A 20,722-nucleotide genomic window follows, 5' to 3' on the forward strand; every position below is an offset into this window, starting at 1 on the left:
AGATCCCCGAAAGTTGGCACCCACATTGATAAGGTTGTTAAGAAGGCGTACGGTGTGTTAGCTTTTATTGGTAGAGGGATTGAATTTCAGAGCTGTGAGATAATGTTGCAACTGTACAAAACTCTGGTGTGGCCGCACTTGGAGTACTGTGTACAGATCTGGTTGCTGCATTATAAGGAAGATGTGGAAGCATTGGAAAGGGTGCAGAGGTTTACCAGGATATTGCCTGGTATGGTGGGAAGATCTTATGAGGAAAGGCTTGAGGTTACTTTCGTTAGAGAGAAGGTTAAGAGGTGATCTAATTGAGGCATACAAGATGATCAGAGGGTTAGATAGGGTGGATAGTGAGAGCCTTTTTCCTCGGATGGTGATGGCTAACACAAGGGGACATAGCTTTAAATTGAGGGGTGGCAATTATAGGATTGATGTCAGAGGTAGGTTCATTAATCAGAGGGTAGTAAGGGCATGGAATGGTCTGCCTGCAGCAATTGTGGACTCACCAACTTTAAGGGCATTCAAATGGTCAGTGGATAGGCATATAGATAACATTGGAATAATTGGGGTTGGAGGGTCATTAGATTCGTTCCACTGGTCAGCGCAACGTCGAGGGCCAAAGGGCCTGTACTGCGCTGTAATGTTCTATGTTCTATCAAACAGTTGATAGGAAAATTGAAGATTGGGTTAATGGGATGGATAAGGCAGAAGATGTGGAATCATCTGAGAAATATTTGAATGAATGTGGAGGCAATTCTTTTTGCAGACAAATGGTCTATGTCAACTGTAACAAGCTTACAATTGGCCAACGTTTCTAATGACAATAGCAAAATTTCCGCCTCATGCCCCAAAAGCTATTACATAAAACTCCAGAATATTGAATCCTACCATACACTATTAATAATCTTCAATGAGCAACTGTGTTTCAATACAACCATAAGAGTTATTCTGAAATTACATGAAGGGATGTTTTGTGGTGACGTGCAAAATGGCCAGTTATACAAATTCTGATGCATCTTTGTGTTTCCCAACAAAATAGCAATGTAAGCACAAGGAATCAACTGTACAAATATTCAACTCCAAAAGAATGACTCATCTGAGCTTTGAAGTTTAATTAAGAAAACAAGAGACATATCTTAACAGTCAACTATTAACTCATGATTTAAAGAATTACATTCCAATCGCAGTCATGATACCTAGATCCTTACATTTGAAAAAAAATGTTTAAAGTTGTTTCCAACTCTTCACATCACACAGCATTCTTCTGGTTAAAGATTCCTCACACGTCTCTTTGTGGATTTAGAAGTTAAATTGCATTTCGTTCTATCTCTTTGCAATGTTTTTACGTCATTTTCTTCCTTTTGCGACCTTGAGATTTACTTTGCACAGCTAATGGCAATGATAGTGTTGCTATTTTATGATCCTCTGCAATACCGCCAGGCATATCCACTTTGTTCTTTGTAATCTTTAAACCCATTGCTTTTGCAATGTCCAAAATTCTATGAAGTACAACAAAACATGTGTTGAGAAATTAAGAACAAATTCTTTAAACCAATCCCTGTGTTTAACAAAGAGTGAGAAAAAAATGTTTATAAAAACAAGTCAATAGCACATTTGAGGGAAATTTTTGTTCATGCGCTAATTTATATTACCAACAACGTTTGTGTAATTAAATTGTTAGATAAGGCAGTATTCAGCACATCATAGTTAGATTTTTGTTGGATAAGGCTATCAAGGCAGATGGAGCAAAAGCAAGTAAATGAAGTTGACATACAAATCAACAAAGCGGAGGGGGGGGGAAGATAGGCTTAAGGGGCTGTTGGCATACTTTAATTCCTACTGTAATGTGGAGCAGAAATATCCAAAATGTTGCCTTCATAGAACACAGAAAGAAACAACTGCACACTAAGTTTAATTTGTATTCCCATGTCTTGGTGTTTTGATTCAGGATTTATTCACCAGAATCAGAATAGTCCTTTTCTAAACCTCCGGACCCACAGAATTCAAGGACAAAAGAAATATGAAAGTGCAAGTACAAAAGAGGCTGAGATGCCTAGGCTCCAACAGGCTTCATCTGAATCCAGAGTTGGAGATTATTGACTCCTGCTGTAGACAATGTAGGAATTAGTGGGGAATTAAGAACTGAAAATATTAGGAGATGGATGAAGGTATATAGTTCATGACTGGACATACAGCCATCTTTTATGGTCAGTAGCTCTATGTCAACTATACAAAGCTATCAATAAGTTTACAAATTCAGCGCTGGGAACTGTGAAAATTGCTAAAATACTGAACATTCTAAGTCCTGGTTATTAGTACATTTAAAATTCTGTAAATATCAACTTAGTTACAAGCCATTAAAATGCACTGCTTCCAGGAATTTAAAAAAAATTCTATTCTCAGATCAATAGGAAGTTTCAGAAAAATGCTGGGTTTCAAAGCACTGCTTCATTGTTCTTTATTCCAAAATAAGAAATCAAAAAAAGTGCAAGTCCAAATCCAATGAGCTAAATGAAGAATTTCTGGAAGACAGTTTCACAAAGAATAGGGTTTAATTGATATTTAATTAATTTTATATATTTATATACCTATATTCAGCATGCAGATGTCCAAAACATGTGAATTTTTTTATTCATTCATGGGACATGGGCAACGCTGGCTGGCCAGCATTTATTGCCCATCCCTAGTTGCCCTTGGAGGGCAGTTGGGTGTCAACCACCTTGTTGTAGCTCTAGAGTCACACGTAGGCCAAACCAAGTAAGGATGCAGATCTCCTTCACTAAAGAACATTAGTGAACCAGATGCGTTTTTCCTACAATTGACAATGGTTTCATGGTCATCAATGGATTCTTAATTCCAGATTTTTTAATTGAATTCAAATTCCAACATCTGTTGTGGCAGGATTCAAACCCCAGAACGTTAGCTGAGTTTCTGGATTAACAGCCTCCCCAGTATAGTACTACTAAATCATTACTGAATGCTGCCGAGAGTGATTCAAAAAGATATGGATCCATGGAACAGATTTTTAAAAAATCAAAATCATATTTAAACTTTATCATGTACTTTATCAAACTAATACTATTTAGCTACACAAAAAGGGATTGCACAAATTTAAAAACTACATACAACACCTGAAAAACAGTTGGTTCCTTTCTAAAAGGCACAAACATATTGCAATATATATGTATATTAAAGCAGAAACCTTCAATAGAACTGGAACAAAAAATATGCACCAATTTTCACAAATCTTTGTGTCCTAAAAGTGCTTCACATCGCAAACTTTTGCATTCCCTTTTCCATAAAATCCTGACAATGCAGAAGGAGACCATTTGGCCCACTGAGTCTATACTGACTCTCTGAAGGAGCATCTTACCTAGGTCCACTTCCCCAACCCTGAAACCCCACATATTTATGTCACTGAGTACAACCTACATCTTGGTGTGCTTAAACTGGACCAGATGCTGGGCAAGACGACAGCTCAGTGACTATCACTGTTTGCTGTGCAGACATGGATTTGGGCCAGTGTCTGTGTAAGTTTGCGCATTCTCCCAGTGCTTGCGTGGGTTTTCTCCGGGTGCTCCAGTTTCCTCCCACACCCCAAAGATGTGCCATTAGGCTGACTGGCAGTAATAAATTGTCCCTAAATTAGTTTCCCTCAATATGAATGGCCATAAAACAATAGATAAGGGTCATGGGTGGAGGGGGGACTGGTAGTGTTAAAATGGCAGCGCGGGCCCATTGGGCCAAAGGGCCTGTTTCCCAGGATGTTTTTGTTCTTTGTGCAGGATCTGAGTTTTCTGCATGTGGCATCTAAACTTGCAATGGTCAGCACATGTGAAATCAGGTTGCTATGCTGGCAATTTGATCTTTTTTAAAAATGCCATTAATTGGGCTGCACTTTCCAATCTGCATTGCTTGCTATTTTTACTCAGGCTGCTGGTTCCAAAGATAGAACGTGCATTTATAAACTGCTTTTCATGATCACTGGACTTCCCAAAGTACTTTGAAATGTAGTCTGTTGTGAGGTAGGAAAGAGGGAAGCCAATTTGCACACAAGATCCAACAAACAGTGATGTAGTAATATCCAGGTAATCTGTTTTTGTGATGTTAGTTGAGGGATTCATATTGATCAGATCACCTCAGTGAAGTCCCTAGCTCATAAATGCCATGGAATCTTTCACATCATCTGAGGCCAGAGAGGACTTTGGTTTAACTTTTAACATCTCATCTGAATGACAATGCAACACTCACAATACCACAGTGGAAACTTGAACCCACAGCATTTCAGACTCACTGACAAGAATGCTACCACAGATCCATAGCTGATAACTACTGCTTGATCATTCCTTCTAATCTGGATTCCTTATGATTAACTATACTTTCCAATCCTTCCTTGCTATGTATATGGTTCTTTCCAATCTGTAATGCTTACTATTAAATAGTTCTTTGCAGGCTCCGCTATTTACTGTCAAATTGATATGTTGTACTGAATCAATTTTGAAGCAAAATTAGGCAAAATACAAATTCTCCACCTTGAATGGAGGTCACATGCACCACCAGGCAAGGATATTTAAGATTAGGCAGATGATAAATAAAATATAGCAAACATGTGCCTTGTTAATTTGAAACAGAAGATCAAACTCAGCTTTTCCAGAGTAAATGCAGGGCAGACTCAAATAGATATTGTACACCAGTGATGTGCCAAAGTCTTTGTGTTAACAAAGGCACACTTGTAATTCCACAGAGGGTAAGCTTCTAACCTTAGCCTAATCATTAGTTAGGAGTTATCACCGAAGCCAGAGGGGAACTCTGAGGCCAAATAATCTCAGGTTGTTCTTTCACCAATCAAAGAGCTGGTTACCAAATAATGAGCACAGGCCATGATCTCAGATAAATTCATGTGCCTGCTCCCTTGACAGCAATAATCTGAGGGGACAATATAACCTGAGCAACCAACAAAATATTTAAAGGAAAACATCCTTACCTATTTTCACTGATGTTTAAATCCCGCTGTAGAAATGTGAGGTCAGTTTGAAAACTGTTGATGTGTAAAGCCAACGCAATAATGTATGCCACTATCTTAGCTTTCATGGAGGCTGGCATTACATTTTTTACACTGAAATCAAAGACAATAGTAATTGGTTATTGGTTTGAAGGCAGGATTTCACACAGCAACCATCGCTGCATAATAGTAACAGCCATAAAGCTACCCCTAGCCAATCAGACATTGAACACAAATTCCTGTGTCTATCATAACTATTGTAAATTTTTCAAGTGAGTGGTAAATATGCTCTTACTGAATGCTCTTGGATGTTAAATCCAAAAGCATCTCTTAGAATATAATGAATGTTAAATCCAATAGCTTCTTATTAAAGTTTAAATACAATATTCTAACAGCTTTAATGTTTACAAAAATCTGTTTCACCAAGTCAGTCCATCAAAACTTAAACCTAACAGTGATACAAACATACAGAATTCACTATCACAAGACTAAATAAAACATGACTCTATATTTATAAATTACTCAGTCAAAATCAATATGTAATGATCCGGAATTTAATCTGGAAATAATGGGGAAAATTTCAAGAATGGTAGGCAACTGGTGCTTGTCATCTAGAAAGATGGTGCCTAACTTGCAGCGGCCAATTCTTGAACTTTCACTGCCATTTAATGCTGACTTGAGTGTTGACTGTCACTGGGTGGGACATTGTCCACCCATGGAATGAACTCCCACCAAGAGAGCTGTTGGCCAATCAGATTAGTCGACAGTTTTTAAACCAAGTCAAACACAACACGGCAATGGCCAAAATTGGTACTGCAGCGCTCTGCCGGGGGCTAATATCATGATGTCCCAGGAACTTTAAAAAGGAAAATCCTGGGTTGGGAGGGTAGGGGAAGCCTAGGGGTGTGATGAGGGATGCTGGAGAGGGCAATTGTGGTGTTGGGGGTAGACCAGAGGGGTAGGGAGTTCTGGAGCTCCTACATCCCTGAAGGAGGACCCCCAAACTCTGAGGGGACCTTCAGAAGGGGGAACAGGTTACATGTTGCTTTTCCATCATACCCACACCTGTCAGCCCAAAAGCTGAGGCTGAGCAGGTTAAAGCTCTTAAGTTACCATTAAGTGGCTACTTAAGGGCTTTAATAGGTGAATTGGTGGTTTTCCCGCTGAAGGCCCTGCCTGCCCAAGCATGAACTAGCATCTGGGTTTGGACAGGTGGGTTTTCGCCCATTCGATTTTATGCTCCACCACACCTCAGAATCTGCCTCGAGGGGAATAAAATTCTAGGCGATTTTCATAGTAACTTCACTGCAGTGTTAATGTAAGCCTTGTGACAATGATAAATAAAAAAAACTGTCCAATGAACTGCACATCACACATTAAAGAAAAACACTGCTTCTCATGATAAACTATGAAGCTGGGCTAGTGCTAAATATAAAAAAGGATAGTAAGAGTTTTTATAAATGTATAAAAAGGAGGCTGGCTAGGGTGAATGTTGGACCCTTAGAGGATGGGAGGGGGGATTTAGTGGTGGGGGATGAGGAAATGGCTGAGGCCTTGAATAACGTTTTTGCTTTGGTCTTCACGGAGGAGGACGTGAATAGCTTGCCGGGTGTTAACGATGGAAGGATGGTAGGAGTGGAGGGCCTGAATGAGATCATTGTTACTAGAGAGGCAGTGCTCGACAGACTAGAGGGACTGATGGTGGACAAGTCCCCAGGACCGGATGGAATGCATCCAAGGGTTCTGAAAGAAATGGCGGAGGTGATAGTAGATGCCTTGATAATTATTTTCCAAACCTCGCTGGATTCCGGGGAAGTGCCGGAAGATTGGAAAATGGCTAATGTTACGCCGTTGTTTGAAAAGGGTAGCAGGCAAAAGGCAGGGAATTATAGGCCGGTTAGTTTAATGCCTGTTGTAGGAAAAATGCTTGAATCTGTAATTAAGGAGAAAATAGCGAGGCATCTTGAGGAGAATTGTTTGATAGAGCAGATGCAGCACGGTTTCGTTAAGGGGAAGTCGTGTCTGACGAATTTATTGGAATTCTATGAGGATGTGTCTAGTGCGGTGGATAGAGGGGAACCGGTGGATGTGGTGTTTCTCGATTTTCAGAAGGCGTTTGATAAGGAGCCGCACAAGAGGTTGTTACAGAAGGTTAGGGGGCATGGAGTTGGGGGTAGGGTGTTAGCGTGGATAGGGGATTGGCTGTCAAATAGGAGGCAGAGAGTGGGTGTCAATGGGTGCTATTCGGATTGGCGGTTGGTGACTAGTGGAGTGCCCCAGGGATCGGTGCTGGGGCCTCAGCTATTTGCCATTTATATAGATGATCTGGAGGAGGGAACCGAGTGTAAGGTACCGAAATTTGCTGATGGCACAAAGATTGGTGGAACTGCAAATTGTGCGGAGGGTGTGGAAAGTCTGCAGAGGGATCTAGATAGGCTGAGCGAATGGGCGAGGAACTGGCAGATGGAATATAATGTTGGCAAGTTTGAGGTTGTCCACTTTGGTAGGAAGGACTACTACTTACATGGCGAAAAGCTGCAGCATGCTACGTTGCAGAGGGACCTGGGGGTCCTTGTGCATGAGTCGCAAAAACCCAGCCTGCAGGTGCAGCAGGTGGTCAGGAAGGCAAATGGGATGCTGGCCTTCACAGCGAGGGGGATTGAATATAAAAGTCAGGAGGTCTTGCTGCAACTGTATAGGGCACTGGTGACGCCGCAGCTGGAGTACTGTGTGCAGTTTTGGTCGCCGCACTTGCGCAAGGATATTTTGGCCTTGGAGGGAGTGCAGAGGAGGTTCACTAGACTGATACCGGAGTTGAGGGGGTTGAGCTATGAGGAGAGGCTGAATAGACTAGGCTTGTACTCGTTAGAGTTTAGAAGGATGAGGGGAGATCTCATTGAGACGTACAAGATGATGAAAGGGATGGATAGGGTAGAGGTGGAGAGGTTCTTCCCGCTCAGAAAGGACAGCAGGACTAGAGGGCACAGCCTCAAGATAAGGGAGGGGGAGCAGTTCAGAACGGAGTTGAGGAGGAACTTCTTCACTCAAAGGGTGGTGAATCTCTGGAATTCTCTGCCTGTTGAAGTGGTGGAGGCTGCCTCGCCAAATATATTTAAGACGTGGGTAGATAGGTTTTTGGTAGGCAAGGGGATTAAGGGTTATGGGGAGAAGGCGGGAAAGTGGAACTGAGCCACTTCAGATCAGCCATGGTCTTATTGAATGGCGGGGCAGTCTCAAAGGGCTAGATGGCCTACTCCTGCTCCTATTTCTTATGTTCTTATGACAAAGGGCTTACCTATTCAGATTCTCTGCATTTTATTCGTGCAACCTATTTATCAATTTACAGTTCAGTACTTTCACTGAGGCATTGCTTTAGATTGCTCATTACATCTTCTGCTACTCTTTTGTTTCATTTGTTTCTTGCTACACAGTTTTGAGAGACAAATTGTCCTTTAACTGCAAGTGTTGATCTGTACTCCAGTTGATTTAACGTGCTGTAGCTAGATACAGTGAATTATTGTTAGGGAATTTCACCAGTTAAACAAATTCTATTATATTAGTGATAAGCAATTGGCCAATATCCAACACACCCAATGGCAGTTTTCTTTCCTGATTAATTTGATGCTGAAGTGTGTAGATCTAAAAAATAATCATTTTCAATAATCACTGGATAGATGTTACAAGAAAAGCTACTTGATACCAATATAATTCATTCTTTCTCAACCAGCTCTCCTCTGCTGGTTATGTTTTTCCAAAAAAAATCATTTCTACTGCTCTTAAGAGAACAGTTGAAAGACTTAAGAGGGCACAACAGTTCAGTGTTCAAACTACCAGGAGTGTTGGCAGCAACATTCCTAAGAATTGTGATGATAAGAGGGAGAGCAAAACAAGCAACAGTGAAAGTAGCATTGGGGATCACAAAGTTTGTAATCTACTTAGAATCACAGAAACCCTACAGTACAGAAAGAGGCCATTTGGTCCATCAAGTCTGCACTAACCATAATCCCCCTGCCCCATTCCCATATCCCTACATATTTTACACACTAATCCCTCTAACCTAAGCATCACAGGACAATAAGGGGGAATTTTAGCATGACCAATCAACCTAACCCGCATATCTTTGGACTGTGGGAGGAAACCGGAGCACCCAGACAAAACCCACGCAGACATGAGGAGAATGTGCAAACTCCACACAGACAGTGACCCAAGCTGGGAATCGAACCCAGGTCCCTGGAGTTGTGAAGCAGCAGTGCTAACCGTTGTGCTACCGTGCCACCCCACAGTACTTGTAACACCTCAATCAGTAAGCAGTTTCTTTGAAAGAAATACCAAAGTTCCACTGAGATAATAGTGCAACAATTTATTTTCAAACTTGCATTTCTACTTGGCTAAATAAAAATGATAATAAACTGACCTCATCTCCACTGGGGATCTTCCCTTCATGGCCTCCAACCCACCCATAACTCACTTCCATTTCTTCAAGATCCCCAAGTCATACTGCCCTGGTGCACCCATATTTTCAGTCTGTTCTTGCCGATGGAACAGATTTCTTCTTGAATGATGTTATTTTCCTCACGTGTCTAGTCTCACTTACACTCTAAATGTCATTACCACTTTACCAGTTTCCTGGCCCTGCCTCCTCCTCATCATGGTCATTCAACCATTCCAAATGTCCATCCTGTATGTGCAGTCCATCTCTGCCTTGAATGAAGGCCCAACCAGTTCCCATTTACCAACACTTTCCTCCACCTGGCTGAATTTGTTTGCACATTGAACAATCTTATTTATCTTTGACACAACCCATCTTTCTTCTTTCCACACAGCCATGCAATTTTCTCCTTTTGACTAAATATACACAATTCCCTTATCAAAACTACAATTGATTTTGTTTCCAAAATCCTTCCAGGTTGTGTATTTTAGACTGTAACAACTTTGTGTCAAAAAAATTCTCTTCATTTCTTAAGTGTGTGTTCTGGCTTCCAAGTCTCCTGCCAGTAGAATCAGCTTCTTTACCTCTATTCTAACAAATTCTTCACAATTTTGAATGCTTCTATTTAATCTCCCTTCCATTTTCTTTCAGCTAAGATATATAATTCTCTTATTCCTTCCATAAGTCCCCATCCCTGGTACCATTCTTGTAAATCTTCACTTCTTTATTTTCTCTGTGACATACTACCTAAAAGTGTGGTGCCCACAATAAGATCTAATCAATCATTAGTTAAGATTTTCCATAAATTCCTTGCTGTTATACTCCATGACTCCATTTTTATTAATAGCCTTATTGACTTGTCCTGCCACCTTCAATGATTTGTGTATGTGAACTCATCATGCTTCTTTATTCCTGCATCTTGTTTAAAATTACACCATTTAATATATATTGCCTCTTATCTAGTTTTTCAAAATACATGACTTTATGCATCTTCATATTAAATTTCATCTGTCATCTGTCTGCCCACATCATCCATCTGTCATATGCCCTTCTGAAGTTTGTAATTATTCTGCACATTGTCTACTAACTTTCCAAGTTTCTGTATCAACTGCAACCTGTGAAATAATACCCTGTATATCCAAGTCCAGTGTAGCACAGTGGTTAGCACTGCTGCTCCACAGCACCAGGGATCTGGATTTGATTTGCGGCTAGGGTCACTGTCTGTGTGTAGTTTGCACATTCTCCTCATGTCTGCGTGGGTTTCCTCCAGGTGCTCCAGTTTCCTCCCACATTCTGAAAGAAGTGCTGGTTAGGTGCATTGACCTGAATAGGTGTTGGACTGTGGCGATTAGGGGAATTTCACAGTAACTTCATTGCAGTGTTCATATAAGCTCTACTTGTGACTTATAAATAAACTTAAAGTCCATTAATACAACAGAAAGTGCTCTGAACTCTGGTTATTGGGAGACACCAATGAATACTAACAGTCTGAATAAAACTGTTCATCACTACTTTCTGCTTTCGGTCTATTAGGTAATTCTGCACACATGCTACTACTGCCATGTTAAATCCATAGGCTTCAATTTTGCTCACAAGTCAACTAAGTAGCACTTTATCAAATCTGTTCCAAAAGTTCATCTACATAACAGCACTATATTCATCAGTCCTCTCCAACAATTCATCAAAGGACTCAAGTTTATCAGACACTTTTCCTTTAATAATTCCACGTTGACTATCATCTAAACTTCAGTTTTAGCATGTGGCGATTAATTTTGCTCTGGATTATGGTCTTTATAATTTCCCCACCATTTATGTTAGGCTATAAGTTCTTTGAAGCAGTGGTTTATTACAAACTGCTTGAATGTTTTCATCTGTACATCATTCACCTCCACTTACCCTCAAATTAAATGAAACTGTAATAGATTACATTATACACACACCAGGCCTAATTTAAGCTGCTGAAAGTTGCAAATACTTCAATGAGCGAATACAGTTACAATTAGGATTCAAATTCAAAGAGGTCATCAGATTTTTATATAAAATAAATACCCAGTGGCTTCTGGCCACAAACATAAATGAGGCAGTAAGCATCATTTCACACAATGGTTTCATTCTCTTCCTCCCAGTGGGAACTATGACTGGTGGCAAATGTAACTGGGTTTACTGTTGGATCCCCAAATTTGGCAGAAGAACTTCAAACTCTCAAAAGCAAGTGCAAATGCATCACCCATCACTATCAATCTTCAACTAGGTTAGAATGAGCCAAATTCAAACATATAGTAGATTAATAGATAATAAACCAATTAACATAGAAAACAGCCAACCAGAAAGGAATTGTTCTTTGCCAATATTGATAAACAGGAAAGTATTAAAAAATAGATAATAATGAACTAAAGGATGAATCCAAATTACATGCTTAACCAGATGTTAGTAGATACATAGATTTCTTTTAACAACAGAATAAAGGAACTGTTTTGGTGAAATTAAGATCAGCTGGCTGGACAGAAACAGACAAATTCTGCAAAATTGTGTCAGAAAGCCTTTTGTTCTGTTTTATCAGGAAAATACTGGCAAAATACTGCTGTAGGAATGTTAATGGCATTGCTGATGTTCAGGGTTTACTATTTGAACAATCAATCATAACATATGCCATTCACCTCCTTCAAAAGGTTAACTACTTAAAGCACATTTACCGTCCATTGTTGTAAGTCAGGACTGTGAAATTTTTCATCAAATTATTCTTTACAACTTCCGCAACATCACTCCCAAGGGAACCTGAAGCAAAAAATGTTTTAAAATTGTATATGAATTGAAGTTTAGTTAGAAATGGACTGCCCACATTGCAGTAACACAGTACTGGATTATGTTCATTTTGGGGAAAGGTCAAAAATAATACAAAAGCAAGCAAAAAATCATCTTAGCATTTTTTTTTAATTGATATAGACAAATCAATATTTACTAAAAACCACTTACCCTTTTGTCAGTTTCACTTTTAAAAAACATTACAACTACCCTGTATGTTAAGTCAGGAGTTAGCTGACATATGGGGGTGGGGGTGATCAATAAGGCATAGGACCGCGAACAAGGATTTTCAGATGATAAGAACAGGAACAAAGCTCAAATAATTTATCATCTGACCTTGAGACAAGATAATTGCAAAATATTTCACAGTTTTGCTTAAAAAACCCACAAAATATAATCTGAAAAATTAATAAAAAAGACTTTATTCACATTTGAGATTATTTATGCTAACGGTAACTCTTTTGTGACAATAGGCAATGAATATCCTTCATTTTTCCAATCACTGCATATTTCTCAAATTAATGTAGGGCAAAACAATCAACAATTACAGAAATAATTTTTCCATTAAATATCAACCGAAACTGCAGAACAAAAACACATTCAGAAGTATGTCAAAGCACAAACTATTTGCGTCAATTTAATATGCATCAAATTGCAAAAGGTAGCTTATCTCAAAAAATATTTTTTTCCAAAAAGCAGAAAAGAAGGAAAGATGCTTGTAGTACCTGTGTATGTCAGTGAGATATGTGATAAGCAGATACACAGAAGCTTCAACCTCTTGCCAGCTAATGTGAACAATTATTTTAATTTTCCAGTTGCCAGACAAAAAATAAAAATATCCTTAATGTGCTGCAGTCAAAGGTAGAATAACACTTTGTGCAAAGCATCTGACGTTAAACCGATAAACACGCTGAATCAATGACTGCCTATGCACATGCCTCACAGAACCAGGTTTGATCACCAAGTTTGCACTGCTAGTTAATATATGTTCAGCTAGAACAGCAGTAGAGGCAGTGTATGTGGTTTCTGATGTCTCCCCTTGAATGCTACTGGAAAGGGAATCAGGGAAGGACCTAGTTTAAAACAGGTGTCTTATGTTGTTGAATAGCTGTCAATAATCATGTTAAGCCTCAAGCTCAAACCACGACCACTTGCCAAAGTACCGAAGGAGATGGGCACCTTTAAAACCATACCTCAGTAGGCAGTCAGTACCTCTGGGTGTAAGGGTGGAGAGAATGTTTTTAATAAGAGAACACAGAAGATTAACTAAGACTTGGATCATTTGTTCTTGAGCAACATCATTGATCAAATTTTGCCTGATTCACTTATGGGGTGAAGTATCAAATGGTATTTCTATAATATTGTTTGCTTTCTGTTCAACATTCTAATGTTTCATATGGATTGTGCTCTGCAAAAACCTTCCAACTGTAACAGAAGCACTTCTCCCTTTGGTAGTAACACCCCAGGTTATGTTCACTTTGACATTCTGGTGCTGGTACATGGAGTAAAAGCCCATGGAATTGGAGGAAGTGTGTTGACATGGATTGTACACTGGTTATTAGATAGAAAACAGAGAATTGGAATAAATGGGTCATTTTCAGATTGGAAAGATGTAACTAGTGAAGTACCACAGGTATCAGTTCTTGGTCCACAACTGTTCACTATTTACCGTAATAACCTGGAGGGCGAACAGGGTGCAAGGTTTCCAAATTTGCAGATGATACAAAGGTAGATGGAAGGGGCATGTTGTTATGAGAATATTGTGATTCATCAACAGGATATAAAGGGTGACAGGACAAAAACCTGGCAAATGGAGTCTAATATGGCGAAGTGTGGGGTCACGCTCTTTGGCAGGAGGAATCAAAAGGCAGATTATCTAAATGGAGAGAGATGCAGGTGAGTGAAATACAGAGGGATCGAGGTGTTCTAGTGCGTGAATAACAAGAAAACTAGCAAGCAGGTCCAACAAATAGTTAAGAAGGCAAAATGTATTTTCGTCTTTATTGCAAATGGTTTGGAGTTTGAAAATAGGAAGATTTTGTTGCAATTATACAGGATACTGGTAAGGCCTCACCTGGAATACTGTGTACAATTTTGGTTCCCTTACCTTAAAAGGAATATAGTAACATTGGAGCCAGTCCAAAGGAGATTCAGCAGGCTAATTCCTGGGATTAGAGTTTTTTTTTAATCAGGAGAGACTACATAGTCCGGGTCTGTGTTCCTTGGAGTTTAGAAGAGAGAGGAGTGACCTTATACAAACAAACAAGATCCGGAGGGAGCTTTGCACGGGAGATGGTGAGATATTTTCACTACTGGGACCAGTCTTGAACAAGGGGGCATAGTTACAAGATTATGGGCTGGTCATTTAAAACTGAAGTGTGTAACAATTTTTTTCTCACAGAGGGTGGTGATCTCTGGAATTCTCTTCCCCAAAGGATAATGGACGCTGGATCTTTAGAAGTATTTAAAGTAAAAGTGGATAAAAATTTGACAGATCAAGAAATAGAGAGAAGGATATGGGGAAATGGCACAGAATAGTTGAGGCCAGCATCGATCAGCCATGATGATTGGATGGTGGGTCAGGCTTGAATGACCTGGTGACCTGCTTCCATTTCTTGTGTATGTGTTAACTTAATGGATTCCTTTAGGAAGGGAGACCTTTCATGAAATTATGAGTATGGCAGAAAAATAACGAACTGAATTAAAATGCAGAATTGAAAAAGAGAATTCTGTTATGAAGTATAACTCCACCAGCAGAGCTTTGAAACTTTGGTAGGATACAAATATTTCAGATTAATTTCTTGAGCTGCTCAACCAGCTACTCCTTCAATTTTGAGTAATAGGAAGGCTTTTGAAAGATGATGAATATAAAAACATAGAAAGGTTAATGACACAGAAAGAGCCCCCTCAGCACATTATGTCTGTGCTGGCCAAAAAAGAGAAAAAAAGAAACTTGCTGCTCATTTTAATTCCACTTTCCAGTACCTGGTCCATAGCTTTACAGGTTGTAGCACTTCAGGTGCCACTTGAATTGAGTATTTCAGCCTCAACCATAAACTCGGGCAGTGAATTCCAGACACCCACCACTCTCCCAGTGGAAGGATTTTTCCTTCTGTTTCCTCTACTCCTTCAACAAAATACCTTAAATCTATGGCCCTTGGTAATTGACCCCTCAGCCAGGGAAAACAGGTTATCTCTGACTACCCTATCTAGGCCCCTCATCATTTTGTACACCTCAAGTAACTCACAGTTCCACAGCAGATGCCATCTCCTTGGCCCTACACACAACGCTGGGACACCTGTATAACAAAAACACTTATGTCGGACTCCTATTTATTGACTGCAGCTCAGCTTTCAAGACCATTATTCCTATGAAACTCATCGCCAAACTCCATGGCCTGGGCCTCAGCTCCTCCCTCTGCGACTGGTCCTGAACTTCCTAACCCACACACCATAATCAGCAAGGATAGACAACAACACCTCCGCCATGATCACCCTCAACACCGGTGCCCCACAAGGTTGTGTCCTCAGCCCCTTACTATACACCTTATATAGTTATGGTTATAGCCAAATTCCCCTCCAACTCGATTTTCAAGTTTGCTGATGACATCATTCTAGTGGGCCGGATCTCAAACAATGATGAGATGATGAGACAGAGTACAGGAAAGAGATACAGAATCTGGTGAAATGATGCAATGAAAATAATCTCTCTCTCAATGTTAGTAAAGGAGATTGTTGTCAACTTCAGGAAAAATAATGGAGGACGAGCTCCTGTCTACACCAAATGGGGACAAAGTGAAAATGGTTCAGAGCTTCAAGTTTCTAGTTGCTCAGATCGCCAACAATCTGTCCCGGTCCTCCATGCTGACGCTATAGTTAAGAAAACCCACCAGCGCCTCTCCTTTCTCAGAAGGCAAAGGAAATTTGGCTTGTCTACTACAACTCTCACCAATTTTTACAGATGTGCCATAGGAAGCATCCTTCCTGGATGTATCACAGCTTGGCACGGCTCCTGCTCTGACCAAAACCACAATAAACTACAAAGGTTGTGAACGTAGCCCATTCCATCATGCAAACCAGCCAACCATCCATGGACTCTAACTACACTTCCTGCTGCTTCGGAAAGCAGAAAACATAATCAAGGACCCCACACATCTCAGCTGTATTCTCTTCTATTGGGAAAAAGATACAGAAGTCTGAGAACACATACCAACTGACACAAGAATAACTTCTTCCTTGTTGCCAAACTTTCGAATGGCCCTAGTATATATAAAGCTGATCATTCTCTTCACACTATCTGTAACTGCAACACTACATTCTGCACCCTATTCCTTCCTTCTCCCCAATGTACTATGTTTTGTCTGTATAGCATTCAAGAAGCAATACTTTTCATTATATCCCAATACATGTGACAATAATAAATCAAACCAAACCCTCTTAGCCTCTTCTGTTTTAAGGAAAACAACACTAGCCTGTCAAATCTTTCCTCATAGTTGCAATTTTTAAGCTCTGGCAACATTCTTGTAAATCTCTTCTGCACTCTCTCCAGAGCAATTATGCACTTCCTGTGATGCGGTGACCAGATTTAAGCTATGGCCCAACCAGCATTTTGTACAGTTCCAGCAGTACATCCTGCTTTTGTATCCTACAATTTGTTTAATAAAAGACTCTCTATATGCTTTTTAAAACCACCTTATCCACCTGTCCTGCCACCTCCCGGGACCTGTGGACACGCACGCCGAGATCTCTCATCCTTTGCCCCTTCTCAATATCCCAAAATTTATTGAATATTCCCTTTGCTTTGTTTGCCCAAATACATTACCTCCATTACCTCACACTTTTCCAGATTGAGTTCATTTGCCACTTTTCCACCCACTCAACCAAACAATTGATATCACTCTGGAATCAACAACTATCCTCTTCATTATCAACTACATGGTCAATTTTATCTTTTAATCTATTATAAACCATGAACAAAATTTTTCTTACACTTCAAATGCTGATCAAGTCACAAATGTCAAATCAGCACTAAACGGAAAATACTGGCACTTCTGAACAATCTGTGCAATCTTGTTACATCGTTGAATTCCGACAAACTTACCGAGAAATCTATAGTCTGAATCTGCTTCTAGGTAAGGGTGAATGGGAATGGCACATGGGAATAATGTAAACCTGGAAATTTCCTGGCTGAATTTTAGATAAGGGACCAAATGATTGCATCTAGAGTCAGTCACAAAAATCTGAAAAATTTTACTCAATCCCTTGGGCATGTTTTGGCTGAAATCTAAAGATTTTTATGAAAACCAAAGCAATATTCACACAAAGCCAGCATGCTTTCTTGCCAGTAAAATCAGCATATATCTAAAGTAATAAAAAGGCATGTGAAAGCAACCCAACCAGTGCACTGACCTTTCACCCACCACCTGGTTTGAACTTTGGCACAGTGGTTAGCGCTTCTGCATACCACCAGGGACCCCGGTTAAAGTGCGGCCTTAAGTACTGTGTGACGACTGCATGTTCTCCTATGTCTGTGTGAGTTTCCCCTGGATTTCCTTCCATAGTCCAAAGGTGTGCCATTTAGGTGGATTGGCCATGCTAAATTGCTTCTTTGTGACCCAAGATGTGTAAATTAGGGGAATTACCGGGATAAATGTATGTGTGATGGAATAAGGCAGGGGATGGGGCTGGGTAAGATGCTCTGTTGGAGAGTCAATGTAGACTCGATGGGCTGAATGGCCCCCTTCTGCACTGTAAGAATTCTATGATTCATGCCCAAACTAATGTGAGAAAAACAAAGATAATTTTAAGGGATTTATATTTGTATTTGTAAATGTTAAAAATAAGGTATACTTTTAGGTGTGTTCAGTATAATGTTTCTATGCCTGTGAGGTAAAACCTACAGTTAGGATCATACTGGACAAAGGTGTTTGTATGTGTGGGGATTGGTTCAGTTCTAATTGTTATTCATTGTACTTGTAGAGGGTTGCTACAAGAAGAGTAAATAAATGCCTTGAGAAGGATAAATCATTGCTTAGCAACTGGGGCCTAATACAGTAGAAAAGCTTAACTTTCAGTTTAGCTATATCTTGATTGCAGTTGAAAATAGGTAATAAGAGAGATACATCAATGAGAGAGAAGGCAGCTCTCACAGTTTTGCTAGAAACAGTTGGTTTAGAAGGCTAGAGAGGGAATATGTCTCAACTTTGCTAAAAGAAAAGCCATATCCTGGAAGAATGATTAAGAAAATATCTGAAGTGCAGCTAGTTAAGGAAACTAGAGAAAATGAAGAGAAGTTTCTAAGATGTCTGAGATTAAAGGTACTAGAAAAGAGAACTGCTTAGTAAAAAGACAGACAGAGCTCAGAAGAAGGCTGAGATACTAGAAAGATATTTGAAGTGAATTTCATGTTTGTGAGATGTGATCATAGCCTGCGGAACATGAGTGGGAATAACTATGGAAATCAGTGACTCGATCTCAGAACTTATGTAAAAACTCAAGACAAAGGAAATGGATGGTGCAAAATCTGGACCGAATCTGCTGTAGTGGAAGCTTTGTTTACAAGTGACATTTGGAAAACCTGGATTAGATTTCAGAATGCAAACTGCTAAGGGAAAATACATTTATGAAAGGAGATTTTAAAGTGTGTATTTGGAAGTGGAGTTTGGAAATTCCCATAATTCTGAGGAGACATCCATAAACATTCACTTGGGGTTCAGAGTGGAGAGTGTATTTGTCCACTGTCATCTTGTATCTTCACAAGACCACTGTAGCTTAAAATGTACTTTGTAATCTGCTAATCCTAAAACCCGTGTGTAATTATTAAGTTAAGGGGGAGTAGAGGAGTATTGTATAAAAAGCCAACTTTCATGTTTAATAAATGTTCCTTTCTTGTTCTTAGAGGTCCTGTGACTCTGTTCCTCGACATTTAATTTTTAAAAAAGTGTACAATCTTTTGAGCCAGGGTTCCATTCTGGGACCATACCATCGAGTTCTAACATTAACAGGGATCATAAAATGAGATGAAACGAAATCTGGCTCTGCTAAATGAAGGATCTTAACAAACTGATGCTGAATATCAGCAATGTGTCAGCATGTGACAACAATACTCTCCCAGCAGACAATTTAAAACTGCTCAAAAATCAATAAAAATTATCAAGACACACTGATTTTTGGAGCACGATTCTGAGGGCAAGTTGCTCAGTTTGAATCTTGACTATAGAAGTTAGAGTTTTTTAATAATTGCAAATTTGTTGCCAATTAGGAAAAAGCAATATTCAAATACAACTTCTTAGTACTGTGCTGAAGACTACAAAGTCAGTCAGTATGACAACCCTAGTTTGCATTCATTTATTATAAGCTCTGGAGATCAGTTACCAGATTTTAACCAAGATTGTCAGTGCTTCAGTGACTACCTTGCATGGTAATAAACTCGAGGCAAAATTTGAGTCCTGGGATTTAACAAATTGCAAAACACACAATAACTAAACTTAATGCTGCATATCCCATTCATTAGACTTGGTTCCAAGCCATTTATAGAATCATAGAATCTATAGTGCAGTAGATGGCCATTTGGCCCATCGAGTCTGCACCAACAACAACCCCACCCAATCCTGTCCTATCCCTGTAACCCCATATATTTAACCTCCTAATCCCCCTGACATTAAGGGGCAATTTATCCTGGCCTTTTAACCTAATCCACACATTTTTGGACTGTGGGGAGGAAACTGGAGCACCCAGTGGAAACCTATGCAGACACGGGGAGAATGTGCAAACTCCACACAGTCACCCAAGGCCAGAATTGAACCTGGGTCCCTGGTGCTGTGAGGCAGCAGTGCTAACCACTATGTCACCAAAACATCCACTTCCACCACCACTCTGCTCACTTCCAAACAAAATCTCCCTACTTCATCTCAATCCACAATCTAAAAGCAGCTCCATTTCATCATGCACTCCTACAAAGTGCACACATTATTGGAAGGCTGACCTTAGACTATAAGAGATGATCTACTCCTGCTCCTATTTCTTATGATCTTTTTATGATCACATGAGCAAAGCTGACACAATAAGACCATTCTATTACCACCCTCATTTTGTAACATTGGAGGCACCAGGAAGCTTTATAAATCAACACAAAAGCTAAACTCATGAAAATGAGCAAATTGTCAAATCATTATTTACACATTGATTTGTTTGGTAATTAGTCACCTGGTGTGACATTACTGCGACTTTAAGAAATATATTTCAATCTTGTTTCTGTTTTAACAATCTGTTCTAATCAGTGCCGTTGGGTCTAAAACCAGCATCCTCTATTGTTACTGCAGCTGTACAATTGCTGGAATGTTTGTTTTAATCTGGACTAATGTTGTTCTGCTGTTTTCAGTGAATTTCCCTTAGTATTTTGCCAAGTAGGTCTTGATAACATCAGGTGACTGGGTGGATCTAGGCTTTCGTAGAGAACTAAAGCTTAGATGCTGCTTGGAGTTGTTAAGATAGCG

General features: G+C 39.7%; 1 protein-coding gene across 2 annotated transcripts in view; it reads right to left on the bottom strand.

Moving 5' to 3' along the window:
• Positions 1 to 1,086: 1,086 nt before the first annotated feature.
• Positions 1,087 to 20,722, bottom strand: part of polr1e (RNA polymerase I subunit E) — a 41,278-nt gene continuing 21,642 nt past the window's right edge. For both annotated transcript variants that reach the window (XM_080188627.1, XM_080188628.1), the window contains exons 10-12: positions 12,119 to 12,200; positions 4,979 to 5,110; positions 1,087 to 1,493 (exon numbers count right to left, since the gene is read on the bottom strand). In XM_080188627.1, coding sequence (XP_080044753.1) covers positions 1,337 to 1,493; positions 4,979 to 5,110; positions 12,119 to 12,200 — 371 coding nt within the window. In that variant the 3' untranslated portion in view covers positions 1,087 to 1,336. The remainder of the gene's footprint in view (positions 1,494 to 4,978; positions 5,111 to 12,118; positions 12,201 to 20,722) is intronic.

This window comes from Carcharhinus amblyrhynchos, chromosome 5 (assembly GCF_965287045.1).
Source record: "Carcharhinus amblyrhynchos chromosome 5, sCarAmb.v2.hapA, whole genome shotgun sequence".
NCBI lineage: Eukaryota > Metazoa > Chordata > Chondrichthyes > Carcharhiniformes > Carcharhinidae > Carcharhinus > Carcharhinus amblyrhynchos.